Genomic DNA, 16862 nt, shown 5'->3' with positions numbered 1-16862 from the left:
CTGGCCCAGCAAAATAGAAGAGGCTCAGAGATTGATGACAATCATTATTGGAATACCCATCTGAACTGACATTGAAAGAAGAGCCTGTTCAGTTTGATTTAGTTGGAGTTGGTCCTTCTTTGAGCAGGGGGTTGGACTAGATGACCTCCTGAGGTCTCTTCCAACCCTGATATTCTATGAAGAGAAAGAAAAAAGATTCTGCACCTTTAAATTCTGCAAAAATAATGAGGTCATCGTTTTTCAGGAAATTCCTCTGTCTCAGCTGTTTGTGAGAGATGAAATTACTCCACCCCCAGTCTAAGCTTCTATTACAGTTGCATGAAGGGTCGAATGTTCCAACAACAGATGGTTTATCCCACATTGAAGTATCATTTTTATCTGCAAAATATTATGATTATGCATGACTTGGTTTTAATCAGCAAAAAGCCTAGAACCAAATGTTATTCAGCAATAGATGTCAAATCATTACAAGGACTTTTTCTGCATTAATAAACTAGTGGTGAAGTCATGCCACAAAGTCAGATTCAGATTTTGAATACCTGTGTGAGAGTTTAGAGGTTCTGGATTTTATCCATCATTATTGTTCTGTGAAAAATCTTTGTTATTAAAAGCATTAATATAGAAAAGATCATACTGACAAAGGTATGGCGAGATAGGGACTCAGCTGTTGGGGTTTTACTTTGACATCAAACTCTTTTTTCTTATCATTATTAATTTGCATTACAATATCACATAGGAGTTCTAGTCATGGACCAAGACCCCACTGTGCTGGGTGCTGTACAAACACAGAACCGAAAAACTGCCTCTTCCCCAAAGAATTTATAATCTTAGTGTAAGGCAAGAAGCAATAGATGAAGACAGAGATATGGATGGGGGGGGGGATTACTGGATATGCTCTGGATGATGATAACTTAGAACTCCCACAGATTTCCAACTACTTTATTCATTAAATAAACTGCTTTGGATGACAATCTAAATGCAACCAAGCTGTCTGTATTCAAATTCGCCAAACTGCAAAATCTGCACGTTCAGTTGGTCAGGCGCATCACGGGAAGGTGATGCTCTTGTGGTGTTGCAATGTCACATTGTGACACACCACTCATCAGATCACGTCACTGGCTTGGAAGTGTTCTGACCTCCCTGAACCCATTCTAAGAACACAGGCAGAATTCTGGGTCTTGACCTGGTTTGGAAGAACTTTATATATTTAGAGTCAAACTCATATCTCTGGGCTCATTCGCCCCTATGATAATAAATAATAATTATTAATAAACACCTAACACTTCTAGAGCACATTTTTATCCCAGGTGAGCTTGTATCACTATTCCCATTTTACAGATAAGGAGCCTGAGGCCCAGAAAATGGAAGGGACTTGCCCAAGGTCACCCAACAAAGTAATAGAAGAGCTGGGAATGGGAACTAGGCCTCCTGACTCCAAGTCCCATGCCCTCTCCACTGGCTCACACTCCCTTTCCCTTGTGCATGCTGCTTCAGTCATTTTCATACAGAAGCCACTTACCCGGCAAAACTTGGCTCTTGTCTGTTGTGAAGCTCCTGCTCGAGGACATCCTGTTCCTGATGTCAGGGTGCTGGTCTAGCACCGTTATAATAGCTCGTCTGTTCTCAGCAGGCCATTGCAGAACATCATCATTCTCTCCACTGCACAAGTGAAAAGAAATGCGGGCGTAATCTGGAAAGTAGGAATTAGATGTGCCATGAGGATACAAAGTTATACCATAACCATAGCCCTCAGGGCTATAAAACCGGGGACTACGCATCACAGAGCCTGAAACAGAAGTCTGGAGAATGTAGGTGAAGTTCCGAATGAGCCATACAGCACTGGGGCACGGTGTCTCAGTTAGGGTGACATCATCAATAAAAATTCCACCAGATGAGCTGCTGTGACTGCCCCTGAGTCCTTGGAAGACGTATCTGAACTTCTCTTGAACATTGAGGGTCACATGGGCAATTTTCCAATTGTGGTCGCTATCTCCTACGGGAAGAAACGAGAACCAGAGACACAATTAATAACGATATACCATAGGCTTGGTCTACATTACAGAGTTAGGTCGGCACAAGGTGGCTTACGTTGATGTCAGTGTCTACACTAGAATGCTGCTTCCACTGAAGTAAGTGGCCCACTATGGCAACATCATAACTCCACCTCCACAAGAGGCGTAGCACTTATGTCTATGTAGTTAGGGCCTCACCCCATCAGTGACCGCCCAAATTGTTAGCCACCTCCACTCCCACCCTGGCGTGACAGCCTGAGCTGTCAGCCAGGCACGTGGCTCACCTGGTCCCTGGCTGACCGCTCGGGCTGTCAGCACCAGGGCAGTGGGGCCCCCACCTGTGAGCCCAGCATCTGCCTGACAGCTAGGGCTGTCAGCACTGGGGTGGGGGAGGGCCATCTGTGAGTCCGGTATCCAGCTGACAGCTAGGGCTGTCAGCACTGGGGTGGGGGAGGGCCATCTGTGAGTCCGGCATCCAGCTGACAGCTCGGGCTGTCAGCGCCAAGGTGATGTGGGGGGGGGGGAGAGAAGGGGGCAGCTGTTATCCCCAGGCAGGGCTGCCAGACTCCAGCTCTCAGTGTCCCACAATGCCCCACTTCAGTCAGTGGACGCTCCTGGTGGGGACACGCACCACCAACAGAAGGAGTAACTGTGGACGTGAATTACAGTGCTGTCTGTACATTGACTTAAGTCGACTTAATTTTGTAGCGTAGACAAGTCTTTAGTAGCACATTTATTGTTATCCAACCACTTATTTAAACCACATACTAAGACATGTGGATTTCCCCATAACCCTGAAGGGTGGAGATCTCAGGTTGTTATTATTACTATTATAAATTTATATTTCAGTATCACCAGAGGCCAGCTAGGCCAGAGGCCCATTGTGCTAGGTGCAGTACAAATATTTAGTAAACGGCAGTCTCTAACCCAAAGAGCTTACACTTTAAAAGACAAGTTATACGAGGTCAATGAGACAAACAAGAGGCTCAGGGAGTCTGGCACCAGCTGTCCCAATATCACCCTGATTTTGCTAAGGTACAATCCTTCATCCTGAAAATCCCACCTGCAGGATATTCATAGGTCCCCCAAACTCCCTGGGTTTTGCCACCACAACAGAACCATTTCACGGTAGCTGAGTTTGTGCTGTTGAGCAAACCCACAAAAGTGGCAACTCTCATCAGTGTTTGGTTTTGCATTTTTTTAACTTGGTCTAAAGTAATCTCAAAATAAACCACCAGGGTCAGATCCTTCGTTCCTTAAGGTGACTCGATGGCAGTCGTTAGAGTGACACAGGGGCTGAATGTTGCCCTTTCTGTTGTAGGAGAGCCGGATTCGGATACCTTTACTCACACTGAATAGCACATGACTCCTTGAGAAGTCCAATTGATTTCTACATGTCAGGTGCATTGAAATCAGTGGGATTGCTCATGAAGTCAGGTGTTCTTTAGTATGACTGACATAGTAACAGAATCTGGCCTCCTAAGTCTTTGACTTTGTGTGGTGCAGATTGAGACCATTTGTTGGCTACCCCTTCGCCCTTCCCTATTATTCCAGGGTGACCCCAGGATGCTCAAAATGTTCTCTGTTCAGACACAAGTTTAAAGTTTGATGTCAAAGCACTTGTATTAGATGGTGCCACTTAAGTTCAGTGACTCATTGGAACCACGTTCCACTGGCAAGCAATGAGGAGTTGATGAATTTTTTGCATGGAAAATGTTCTAGAAGCAAATACATGTGCAAATGGTCAGGAATGAAAGCTCTTATTTGCATTAACAATGCCGGGGATCATTGCTCCTATTTGCATGAGCACAGTGATTAGTTACCCCTCATGGTGCAAATGTAAATCTTTTACAGGCCTGCTTTGCTCTTACCCAAAGCATTAAAATGGTGACCTATATTGTTTGGGACCATCCGAATTTCACCATCCAGGGCTTGTAAACAGCCATCCACGTAGTAGGTATGTTGTGCTCTGATACCAGAATGCCTGCCTGGATAGCAAGATGCTGACCTGATTGGTTTGGGAAAACTCTTGTGTTTCTGAACCAGTTTGTCTCATTTCTGAACACACTAGGATGTCTCCCCATCCCCCACCCCCAATTTTGTGTAGTCGTCTAATATTTTCAAAAATACCTTGAAAGGTTTTGACTTTAACGAGTGTGTTAACAGTCCCGGTGCCACTGTCCTTTCTAACCCAGATGACAAGCTTGTCCGAGGGGCTTCCGGAGATCTTATAGAAGAACTGGAGACACTGCTGAGTTCTCTTTGGGTAAAGGATCCGGGATTCTAGGAGAGCCATATCGTCTGCCTGGCCAGAGCTAGTGTTGAAGTACATGAAAGAACCAGCATCTACAGAGAAAGTGAGCATCAGTTATTGCCTCTTTTTAATCTTTCTGCCTGCTGCATATGACTTGTGGTGGCATAAATGTATGTACAGTGCAGAAGAAACAGCTGCATGTATAGTTAGTGGTGCTTTTCTTAAGCCTCACAACACCACTATCTTTTTAGGTATTATCTCATATCCCCATGTCACCAACGGGGAAACTGAAGCACAGAGAGGCTACACAGAAGACCCAGGAATAATATCCCGGGGCTTGTCCCTAGCCACTAGACTGTACTGTCACACAGCCAAAGTCCCTTTAGTTACAACTGTGAAATAAAAAATGGGGGTGTGACATTTTGGGGATCACACACACTGCCTGCCTTGTAACTTTGGGTGCCTTAATGCTATGCTGCTATAGCTCTGAGCTCCGATACCAGCAGCCAGCCTTCAAGCATAAAGGGCTTCCACCCACCTAATTACTCCTTGTAGGGTGACCCCAATAGCCCTTCTGCTCCCGAGTCTCCCCATATCCATCTCCTGAGTTCTTAACTACCAGACACTTGGACTTTTCCCTTTGGGATCGTCATCCCAGAAGGAGTGCAACCTGCCCCCCGTCAACAGATAACTGCTTAGGGTAAAAATAAACAAAGAACGTGTATTTAATAGAAAAATCACAGACTCAAAGATGAAATCAAAAGGAAAAGCAAACACATACGAGTTACACAGAAATTAACCATACAGATGCAACCTCAGACTTTACACTTCAATATTAGCTATATCCCCTTCTCTAACACAAGTTACCTACTGCTACTGAACAGTTTCCCAGCATGCCCTCTGTCCTAGAGGGGATCCAGTGTTTAAGAAACAGCACCTTGCTTAGATGCTGGCCCCCAGTTTCTAGATAGCCTGCACTTCAAACTCCTTCCCTTTTAACTCAGGATAAAACTGCAACCCCCCACTTTCTTTCAGGCTATAGGAATTCATGGTTACAGAGAGTGGGGAAACGCCTTCCTGCCTTAGTCCACCAACCATCGTCCTTCCCTGGGTTGCACAATGCCAGGTGCTTGGAGTTTGTTTCATGTAAACAGCTAGCCTGGGAGGTGCCCTCCCTGCCTGCCTGGTGGGAGGTGACACTGCAGTTACACCTTTGTTACAAGTACAATGTTCTACACATATCTCCACGCATACATTCATAACCATCTGAAGAAGTGAGTTTTTTTACCCATGAAAGCTTATGCCCAAATAAATCTGTTAGTCTTGAAGGTGCCACCGGACTCCTCACTGATCTCCTAATGACCACCAAGTTTGGGACATTACATGCTTTCATGAAAGACCATACTTAATCTACAGTTCTACTCTGTAACATTGTGTAGAGCCCATAGATTCAATTGCTTATCCCTTGGGGTTCAGACCCCCTGTTCTCTCCTGGGGGTGTCTGGACTTTGATTGTCACAGGAGGGGAAGAATTCAAAGAAAGCCTGCAGGATGTTTTACTGGCGACCCTTGGATTGCTTCCAAGTATCATTTCTCATTCCTAGTTAAAATTGTACCTGATCCTGTGTAACCATTCCTGAGAGAGTGAGAGTCTCCGTGTCTTCTTCACTTTAGTGGCTGGTCCACATAAGGGGATAAGAATGTACCACCACTGCCAGCAAATGGAATTGCTCCTTAAGCTCAAATGATAGTGGCTCATGCTTAGGGTCATTATACCTGCACTTCTTTAGGCAAAATTCCCACTGAAGTCATATTTTCCCGAAGTCTGAGGGAGTTCTGCCTGACTAAGTAGTGGAAAATCAGGCCCTTAGTTGTCAAACAAGCCTTTGAGAATTTCTCTTTACTTTAATTTGTGAGCAAATGCTTCCTGGACTGACACTGCCGGGCTCTGTCACTGGCTCATACTAGGGACTGACCTTGCATTTTTGTGATTCTACTAGTTTGAAAAACAGAAAACTGGGGATTTTTGTGTAAAATTATCCTTAAACACTTGAATAGAAGGACCTTAAAAATCATTGTTGTTTGATTCTTTAGAAAATCAAATATTGATCTAAGACTGTTCCAGACCCAACACACCTCACACTTCATTTATGTTTCAAATGTAACAGTTACCAGAGATATGTGTGCAACTCTTCACTCTTATGTTGTGCTAAAATCATTGTTAATCAAACCAAGGCAGGTACGGTAGGTCACATTCATTCCAGCATCAGCATATATTTATTATGCCTCTAGTTAAACCATAATACATGTTCTTTGTCCTCTTCTATATTGCTGAGCTGGTCTGGAGAATGTAGTGTATGTTGCAAAAAGGTTCTGATTTGGCACTGGTAATATCAGCACCTTTGTTCCTCATTATCAAAAGAAAGCACATTGCCAACGTGCTGTGAAAAGGGAAAAGGGTGTTAGCGTGACCAGAGTCATAACAAACAAGCCTTCTTTAGAACGGTATCCTCAAAGATAGTTGTTCTTTTCCTGGCTTTGAAGTACTTTTCAGTTTGATCAGCTGCCAAGATTTTCCAAGTGTTGGCTGCAATGTTAGCATCTCTCCGAAGCTGTCTTTAAAACACAGCTGTCACCCTCGCTAAGGCATGAACAAAGTGGCCTTTGGGGTCCCTAACGTTTACTCAGGTACATATTTATTTTTTATTTTACCTTTGCAGCGTCCGAGGAGCGTGTGGTCTTCTTGTCCTGCGAGGCTGCTCTTCTTATGGACCCAGTCTGCGTCATCTCCGGTGCCCTGAACCATGCCACAGATATTGGCAAACTCAAAAGCACACTGGTCCAAAAGGGTGTGGGTTGAAGCTGAAAGAACATGCATATAGTTAAATCCAAAGAAGCCTCTAGTAAATAAAATATGTTTTAAGGAAGACTGGGATAATGCTGTTCAAATTGTTTTTCCCTTCTGTATGCTTTTCCTGATGGATACGTTTCTATGCAACACATCATATGGTACATATACAATCCTGCAACCTTTACCATCCCTGAGTATTCAAAATGATTCCTTAGGGAGCTATTACACAACTTGGTTCCTGAAGATAGCAAATAAAATCAGCTATCCCTGACTGATGCACAACCTGACAATTGGCTGATTTCTTGGAGCTGTCACAACCAAGGTGACCCTCAAGCAAGGATCTGAAGGAGGAGAAGGTTAATTCATTGAGGGGGATCCCTGAATAAAGCACAGCATGGAAGGAAGCTTAGAATTGGATGAGTATAAGTCTTTCATTCACTTACTGGACTGCTTCAAAAGCAGTAATGGCTAGCAGAGACCTAGAGAGGGATTGGGATGGGGAAAATAACCTGCTCCACACATCACTCAGCCCCATTAGCACTGCAGTAAGGTAAACTGAGGACAAGTTTTCTATAGTTCCTCCCTGTTTGGATTTCTCATCTTTTTATTTATTTATTTAGTCATAAAAATTAAGGGGGAGCAATGAAATCCTGCTAAAGTCCAAAAATGCGGCACACTTGACAATGGCTCAGTGTGGACTTACTGCAGTTGTACATGCGATTGAGTCTTTCTAAGTCAACGGTGCTGAAATCCAAGCGCTGCCCAATAATGTCATTAAATGCTGGTATCTTCGCAGTGATTGTTGGGGCACTCTCGTTTTTGTTAAATGAGAACGGCTCGTAATGCATTACGGATTCATAGTCGTAGGGGGTGTTCAGGTCGGAGATGAACGTGGCATTGTACTTCACAAAGTTGTGAGATTGGCCTGGTGAAAGAACAAATGAGTGAGTCATTCTTAAAATGATCAGAATCTTTCCCCAGGCAAAAATGTCCCTGGGATGGACATACTAAAGCTCAAAAGTTACAACATATTAATGCAGAACGGAATCAACATGGTGGATTCAAAGACAAGTACCATATGGTTAGAATTAGAATCTTACATTATTGGTTTATGAAGCAATTTTGACAACAAAGTCCTCTTATTTTAGATCCCAATTTTCATTTCATGTGTCTTCTGCTTGTGCACATTTAAATAACTGCCAGACGCAGCTTTTGAGTGTCTGCATGCACTAGTAACAGTGTTCAGAAATGGTGCACGTATATATAAGACCACATTTTGAAAAAGTGGTTCTGAATGTCTTTTCCTTTTCTGAAGGTCCTCAGGCATCTCCTCGTTTCAATCTCATTTGCTTCCCTTCTCTGCCTCCTTTATGCCTCACATTACAGTTCGTCTTCTTCTAGCTATGGCCTCGATCCTGCAAAGTGTGAAACTCTCTGGCTCCAATCCAGCCAAGCATGCATGTAATTGCTCAAATTTACTCATGTGAGTGAATCTATTGGCCTCAGTGGAACTACTCATACGCTTACAAGTTAAGTCCAAGCTTAAGTGTTTTGCAAGAATTGGGACCAGCACCTTGCAGGATTAAGCCCTAAGGAATGATGAGCATGCCTCATTCTGGAGCCTTTAATTACTGATGCAAATATTTGCCTGGGTATTCGTTTCACTGTAGAACAACCAGGGGTACTTCTCCTCAGTAGGGGGATGCATGCAACATGCATCCTTAGTGTGTAGAGTGCTCCCAGCCCCCCGCTGGCCTGCCGGACAAAAGACATCTTCCATTTAGAGCTGAATGAAAATGCAGTTTTGCCACACTAGATATTATAATATTTGTTGCTATTTTATCCATTTTCACATCCCTATGACACTAAAACGGTAATTTGGCTGCAGAAGTACATGAAATTGTAACATTTCCATTGTTTTCCTGAAAACAATGTTGCTATAAAAAAAGGAAAGACCTATTTTTCAATGAAAATAACCCCTATTTAGTGCAAATAAATCACAGAAGGGACCAATTTCAAGCTTTCAGAGTTTGAGAGAAAGAGAGAGAAAAAATTAACATTTCAAATTATACCGTGAATGTTTTGGCTGCTTCTCACTGCTATTAAAATTCTTATTCTCCTCAATTAGAAATAGCATGTGGCTGCACTGAATGACCCATTACTACTAAATAGCTTCCGTTGTACTATTTCCCAGTGTAGCTTATTGGGGTAAGCAGCTACGTGCTCAACACAACAGTCTGGGATTCAGAGCTGAGGATTGTCTGAAAGTTTATGTTTATTTCCTTTTAGAGATTTGAATTGAGACTTTGACTGGATTCATTATCAGAAAGGATGCCACTCCCCCCAGTGTAGCACTATAGCTTTTTACAGCTCAGAGGAAGGTAGTCCATGCAGAAGATCAGTTATAACTTTTAGATGAAGATCTGTTCTAAGAAGACCACGGCACTAGCTGGCAGGTTGTACAAATCCAACCTTTGCTGACACCTATTGCCAGTGATTCAGAGCCAGAGATGATCCAGTCTTTACGCAGATGCAAGATAAGAGGAGGGCCTGTGGAACCTTCCACTGTATCCTCCATGCAGTGCCCAGCTGGAGTTGCAGTCTCTCAACTCCCCTAAGGCCTGGTCTACACTGGGGGGGAGGGAGGGAATCGATCTAAGTTACGTGTAACCCCTTTGGGGTTTAGAGAGCATGGCCCTTTAAATCTTTTTCCTAAGGGGGAGGGGGAGAGTAAGAAAAAAGGAGGGAAACTCCAGGGGGCAGCGCGGGAGCTCCAGGGAGGGGGAGAGGCAGCCTGCAGGCCCTGGAAAAGTGAAGCAGAGAGAACCTGTCTGAAGCCTGGGAAGGACAGGGCCGATCGGGGACACCCCAGGACAGGAGCCAGGAGGAGCACTGTGCCAAGGAGGAATCGCCCGAGGAGGACAGGCCGGAGCTGGACCCAGTATCACGGCTGCCCAGAGCTGCATGGGGCTGTGAGTACTGGGGCTTGTGACTCTGCATTGGGGACAAGGAGGGAGGCTGTAGCTAGTTAAGTGGGGAGGTGGTCGCTCTGTGTGGCTTTGCAGAGAGCGGCAGAAGAGGGCACCGGAGGGGTTTGTTTAGGGTTACCATATTTCAGCAAGCAAAAAAGAGGACGGGAGGAGCCCTGCCCCTGTCCTGCCCTAGCCCCGCCCATGCCCCTTCCACTCCCTCCCACTTCCTGACCCCCTCAGAACCCCCAACCCTCCCCCTGCTCCTTGTCCCCTGACTGCCCCCTCCTGGGACCCCTGCCCCTAACTGCCCCCCAGGACTCCACCCCCTACCTAAGCCTCCCTGCTCCTTGTTCCCTGACTGCCCCCTCCTGAGACCCTCCCCCCATCCTAACTGGCCCCCTAGGACCCTACCCCCTACCTGTCCCCTGACTGCCCCAACCCTTATCCACACCCCCACTCCCAGACAGACCCCTGGGACTCCCACGCCCCATCCAACCACTCCCCACCAGAACTCCCGACCCATCTAAACCCCTCTGCTCCCTGTCCCCTGACTGCTCCGATCCCTCTCCCCACCCCCTGACAGCCCCCCCCAGAACTCCCAAACACCCCCCCCCCGCTCCTTGTCCCCTGACTACCCCTCCTGGGACCCCTGCTCCTAACTGCCCTCCAGAACCCCACCCCCTACCTAAGCCTCCCTGTTCCTTGTCCCCTAACTGCCCCCTCCTGAGACCCTACTCCCTACCTGTACCCTGACTGCCCAAAACCTTATCCACACCCCCACCCCCAGAAAGCCCCGCCGTACACCCGACCCCCCCCCCCCGCTCCCTGTCTCTTGACTGCCCCCTCCAGAACCTCCCTGCCCCTTCTCCGACCCCCTGGCCCCCTTACCCTGCCGCTCAGACCAGTGTGCCAGGGAGGAGGAGCAGGGGGAGGAGCTCCAGACTGCCGGTGCGAACTGCCGGCTGGTGATCCATCATCTGCGAATGCAGGGTGGGAGGGAGGGATCTCTGCTGCAGGGGAAGCGGAGGAGGGGCTCCCTCTGGCTGTTGGAGCCCCATGTAAGTGACACCATCCGGCCGGCTGCCCTGTTAGCCGCGCGCGCTCTGCATGGGGGGGGGAAGTCCGGACATTTACAGATTCCCCCCGGACGCTATTTTTAACTCTAAAAGCCGGACATGTCCGGGGGAATCCGGATGAATGGTAACCCTAGGTTTGTTGGGGGAAAGGTCACTGGCGCCGAGGAGCACCCAAGACTCACCACTGGACTGGAACTTTGCTCAGGACTCCTGAACTCTGCGTGCAGACACATTGCTCAGTGTCTGCCCTTCCAGACTGTGCTACCAGTGGGCCTGTGGGGCCTTGGCTTGAATGCAACCCTGTCTTACTGCTCCCCCTATATTTCCCCTTGTTGTTTTTCTCCCTCATCCCTCTGTAAACAAATATTTCCCTTGTTATATCCACTGTACTTTTCCTGTGGGTGTGTGTGTTCACTCTGGGGGGTTTGGAACAGGTGCCCCTGGGGTGGAAGGGATTTCTCCTGCTGCATTCCTGCGCACGCCTTCTCTTGGCCAGAGCTGCCTGCAGAGCAGACTCCATCTTGGCCACGAGGGCGCTAAAGTTACACTTGGTGGCCCGTACGGGGACTTTGCAGTACACACACACACACACCTACATTGTGCACCCTGGGCTCTTCTTCACAGAGCAAAGAAACTCCTGAGTGACTTTCATCTCAGTTTAAAAAAAAAAAAATGGAGAGAGGATTATTAGAAGACCTGTGCCGAGGGGCACGAATCCCAGTAACCAAAGCTGTGCTGGTGGCGGGGTTCCCAGAAGAGATGGAACCAAATGAAATTGAGGAGAGCTTAGATGCAGCTGAAATACTGGGGAGAGTAAAGGTCCGCACCCGTATTTACAACCGCAAAGTGAAGGGCATGGTAGCACTATGTACTCACTCCAAGGAAACAGATCTTGATAAAGTGCCCAAAGAGGTGCAAGTAGAAGGTATTCCCTGGACAATTCTGGGGGCAGAGCAGTCCCCTCCTAGTGTGCCTGTGTCACTTGAGGTGGATTCTTTAGCACAGAAATTGCAAGCTCTGATGGTGGATGAGAAGCGGACAAGAGAAGAATTAATTTTGGCATTAGGAGGGGCTCCAACACCTGCAGCACCCAGCCTGGTGGGATGAGCCAAAGAGCTGGGAAACACTCTCAAAGATGCATTGAGGCCAGTATATGAAAGTCCTCCATACAAGCGGTTACGTTCATTCTCGGGGGTGTCACCTGTACCCCCAGGGGAGGAGGATTACGAGACCTGGAGGGATTTTACGGTGCCACTTGTCCAAGAGTGGGAATGCTCTGATGCTGAGAAGCGGAAACGTGTGCTTGAGAGTCTGAGGGGACCTGCCATGCGAATTATCCGAGCCCTGAAAGACTCACAACCAGCTGCCACAGTGCAAGACTATTTAACCGCTCTTGAGAGTGTCTACGGTACTACTGATAGCACTGAAGACCTGTATTATCGGTTCCGCCATACCTATCAGGAGCCCCACGAACGATTGTCGGATTTCATCAGGAGACTAGAGGATTTGCTACAGCAGGTAGTGCGGAAGGAGGGCATCCCCACCAAGCGCATTGATTCCGCTAGGTTGGACCAAATCCTTGGGGGCACCCGACAAGATGGGTTGATGTTGTGGCGACTGCAGCTGAGGGAGCGGGCCCAAAACCCACCCCCATTCCACAAGCTCATTCGAGAGATACGTGAAGAGGAGGAGCGATTGTTGCAAGTGGATGCAGTGGTGCAGCCGAAGATGGCAGGGAGTCGCACCACTACAGTGCTTGGAGAGATGGAAGAAGCCCCGTCAGTGGCAGCAGCACTGAGAGATTTGACCCGAGAAATGGCCATGATGAAGGCTCAGGGACATACTGTGCCATCCTCCAGAGGGGAGAGTAGCAGGAGGGGTGATAGCCAGCGAGAAGGTTTCTGTTATAACTGTGGAAGAGATGGTCACTATGCCTTGGACTGCCAAAACAAGACAGATCATGCAAGGGTATCAGAGATTGCAGCAGACCATTAGGAAGCTTCAGGGAAACACCAACAGGGCTTGGGGAAGGAGCAACCCAAGACCCTGAAATTCCAAGGCTCCCCAGAAAAAACCACAAACAGGGGTTACATACGCAACTTCAGCTACGTGAAGCGATGTCTTCATTACGGTGAGTCGACTGCTGCCACTCCCCCGTCGACTCTGCCTGCGCATCTCGCCGAGCTGGAGTACAGGAGTCGACGGGAGAGCGCTCGGGGATCTATTTATCACGTCTAGACTAGATGCGATAAATCGATCCCCGCTGGATCGATCGCTGCCCGCAGATCCGGCCGGTAGTGAAGACATACCCTAAGAAACTTTAAGAGGCGTTTTCCCTCAGTAAGGCCTGCACGATTTATCTCAGTGGGAAGTGGGATCTATAGCTTGTAATGGCACCTGCAGAACATCGTACCTGCAGTAAATTTACGCTAACATGCACTTGCTATATTTTTTCCTTTTTTGCATTAGGCAGGAGAATGTTATAATGCTCCCAGTCAATTACCATTTTATTATATGTGTCATATTTGGGTTGGGGGGAGGCAGAGAGGGGTGTTATTGATCATATGAAAAGAATAAAGAAAACTGATGACTGGGTGGCTCCAGGGATTAAGAAGGCGGATGTGTTTAATGCCTATTTTGCTTCAGTCTTCACTAAAAAAGTTAATGGTGATCAGATAATCAACACAATTAATATTGCCAACAAGAGGGAAGGAATGCAAGCCAAATTAGGGAAAGAACAGGTTAAAGACTATTCAGATAAATTAGATGTATTCAAGTAAGCAGGGACTGATGAAACTCATCCTAAGGTACTTAAGGAACTAGCTGAAGCAATCTCAGAACCATTAGCAATTATCTTCAAGAGCTCATGAAGGACGGGTGAGGTTCCAGAGGACTGGAGAAGGGCGAACATAGCATTTGTCTTTAAAAAGGGGAACAAAGAGGACGCAGGAAATTATAGACTAGTCAGCCTAACTTCGATACCTGGCAAGATACTGGAACAAATTATCAATCAATAAATTTGTAAGCGCCTGGAGAAGAACAGGATTATAAGAAATAGCCAGCATGGATTTTTCAAAAATAAATCATGCCAAACCAACCTAATTTCCTTCTGTCACAGGGTTACTGGCCTAGTGGATGGGGGGAAGCAGTAGATATGACATCTCTTGATTTTAGTAAGATTTTTGACATAATCCCACATGACATTCTCATAAGCAAAATAGGGAAATGTGGTCTAGATTAAATTAGCATAAAATGGACACACAACCAGTTGAAGACCATAGTCAAAGAGTAGCTATTCTTGGTGTGCTGTCAGACTGGGAGGGCATATCTAGTGGGGTCCCACAGGATTCAGTCCTGGGTCCTGTACTATTCAATATTTTCTTTAATGACTTGGATAATGGAGTGGAGAGTATGTTTATAAAATTTGTGGCTGACACCAAAATGGGAGGGGTTGCACACACTTTGAAGGACAGGATTAGAATTCAAAATGACCTTGACAAATTAGAGAATTGGTCTGAACTCATCAAGATGAAATTCAGTAAAGATAAGTGCAAAGTACTATACTTAGGAAGGAAAATTCAAGGTTATTGTTATGCACATGCACACAATGGTGGCTAGATGTCAGTACTGCTGAAAAGGATCTGGGGGTTATAGTGGATCACAAATTGCTTTGAGCAGGGGGTTGGACTAGATGACCTCCTGAGGTCTCTTCCAGCCCTAATCCTCTATGATTCTATGAATGTGAGTCAGTGTAATGCAGTTGCCAAAAAGGCTAATATCATTCTGGGGTGTATTAACAGGAGCGTCATATGTAAGACAAGGGAAGTAATTGTCCTGCTCTATGAGGCACTGGTGAGGCCTCAGGCAGAGTAGTGTTCAATTCTGAGTGCCACACTTTAAGAAACATGTGGATAAATTGGAAAAGTCCAGAGGAGAGCAACAAAAATGATAAAAGGTTTAGAAAACCTGACCTGTGAGGAAAGATTAAAAGAACTGGGCATGTTTACTCTTGAGAAAAGAAGACTAAGGTGCGAACCTAGTAACAATCTTCAAATATATTAAGGGCTGTTATAAAAAGGACGGTGATCAGTTGTTCTCCGTGTTCACTAAAGGTAGGACAAGAAGCAATGGGCTTAATCTGCACCAAGAAACATTTAGGTTAGATATTAGGAAAAACTTTCTAACTACACCTCTACCTCAATATAACGCTGTCCTCGGGAGCCAAAAAATCTTACTGCGTTTTAGGTGAAACTGCGTTATATCGAACTTGCTTTGATCTGGCAGAGTGCGCAGCCCCGCCCCCCCGGAGCACTGCTTTACCGCGTTATATCCAAATTTGTATTATATTGGGTCGCGTTATATCGGGGTAGAGCTGTATAAGGATATTTAAGTTCTGGAATAGGCCTCCAAAGGAGGCTGTGGAATTCCCATCATTGGCAGTGTTTAAGAACAGGTTGAACAAACACCTGCCAGGGATGGTCTAGGACTTGGTCCTGCCTCAGCACAGGGGACTGCATTAAAGGATTTCTCAAGGTCCCTTCTAGCCCTACCTTTCTATGCTTCTATTGGTAATGGGTTGTGGAGCCTTTCAACACATCTGAAAAATGGGGATAATTCTACTCTCTGGTCTGTCTTGTCTATTGTAAGGATCAGAGACTGTTTCTTACTATGTGTTTATTCAGCATCTAGCACAGTGGAACCCCAAACTCAGCTGAGGCATGTAGGCCCTATATTTAATAATATTATTATTATATTATACTGCTGGTTCAAATCCAGCCCAGGTTAATAGCAACTGAAAATTACTGCCATCTGATGACTGTTTGGTGACCTAAGTGAGGCGAGTTGTTCTTAGTTCAGTTTAGTGATGAAAAACATGGTGTGTAAAGCCTCCCATCAACAGCTGGCCGTCTCAGTCATGTTGGCAGTCCCAACACAGATGTTAAGGAAGGAATGGGCATGGACGTTCAACTCCTCTCTCGCTTTTAGAGACCTTTCTGCCACCACCCGGGTCAGACACATGTTGGGGCAGAGCTGTGTGAGCATGCATACACTACCGTTACCCGTTCGGCACAAAATGACAGCTGTTTGGCTTGGAGGACAGAAAAGAGTATTTTTACCATCAGTTAATTAGATAACTGAATTATTTTGGTACACTTTCTGTTTGTCTTGCATTTATTTAGTGCTTGTGAAAGGTGGTGGCTGGATAGCCCTGGAGATTGAAATCATCGTTTATCACATATACCATGCAACAATGCTGCAAGCTTCCCTATACAGTCCCATCAATGTACCTCAACACTGAGCAAAAAGAACCACCTCTAAGAGTAAAAGAGTGGCTCATGGTTTTGGTGCTGAGACTAGCAATAAGGATGCCAATGGAGGGGACATTTGTTACATGGTCACATGGGACAGGTTATTGTTGGACCTCAATTCTTCCATTCTTCTACTTTTATGTGTGCATTTTCCTTTCCTTATTATTAATATCACATTAACGTCTAGCACTAGGACCACAATCAGGGGCGGCTCTATGTTTTTTGCCACCCCAAGCACGGCAGTCAGGCGGCCTTTGGGGGCACGCCTGCGGGCGGTCCGCTGGTCATGCAGATTCGGCGGTGTTTCTGCGGGTGATCTGCTGGTCCCACGCCTTTGGCGTACCCGCCGCTGAATTGCCACTGAAGCCGCGGGACCGGCGGACCTCCC

The 16862-nt window shown here is 46.3% G+C and overlaps 1 protein-coding gene across 1 annotated transcript in view; it reads right to left on the bottom strand.

Annotated features, from left to right (window-relative positions):
* MEP1A (meprin A subunit alpha) overlaps nucleotides 1–16862 on the bottom strand; it is a 39005-nt gene that overhangs the window by 3161 nt on the left and 18982 nt on the right. Inside the window, exons 7-11 of the mRNA XM_065401594.1 lie at nucleotides 7821–8042; nucleotides 6979–7128; nucleotides 4143–4358; nucleotides 1520–1993; nucleotides 205–378 (exon numbers count right to left, since the gene is read on the bottom strand). Of these exons, the coding sequence (XP_065257666.1) occupies nucleotides 205–378; nucleotides 1520–1993; nucleotides 4143–4358; nucleotides 6979–7128; nucleotides 7821–8042 (1236 nt within the window). The remainder of the gene's footprint in view (nucleotides 1–204; nucleotides 379–1519; nucleotides 1994–4142; nucleotides 4359–6978; nucleotides 7129–7820; nucleotides 8043–16862) is intronic.

Source organism: Emys orbicularis, chromosome 3 (assembly GCF_028017835.1).
Source record: "Emys orbicularis isolate rEmyOrb1 chromosome 3, rEmyOrb1.hap1, whole genome shotgun sequence".
Classification (NCBI taxonomy): Eukaryota; Metazoa; Chordata; order Testudines; family Emydidae; genus Emys; species Emys orbicularis.
This window is presented reverse-complemented; position numbering and strand designations above follow the sequence as displayed.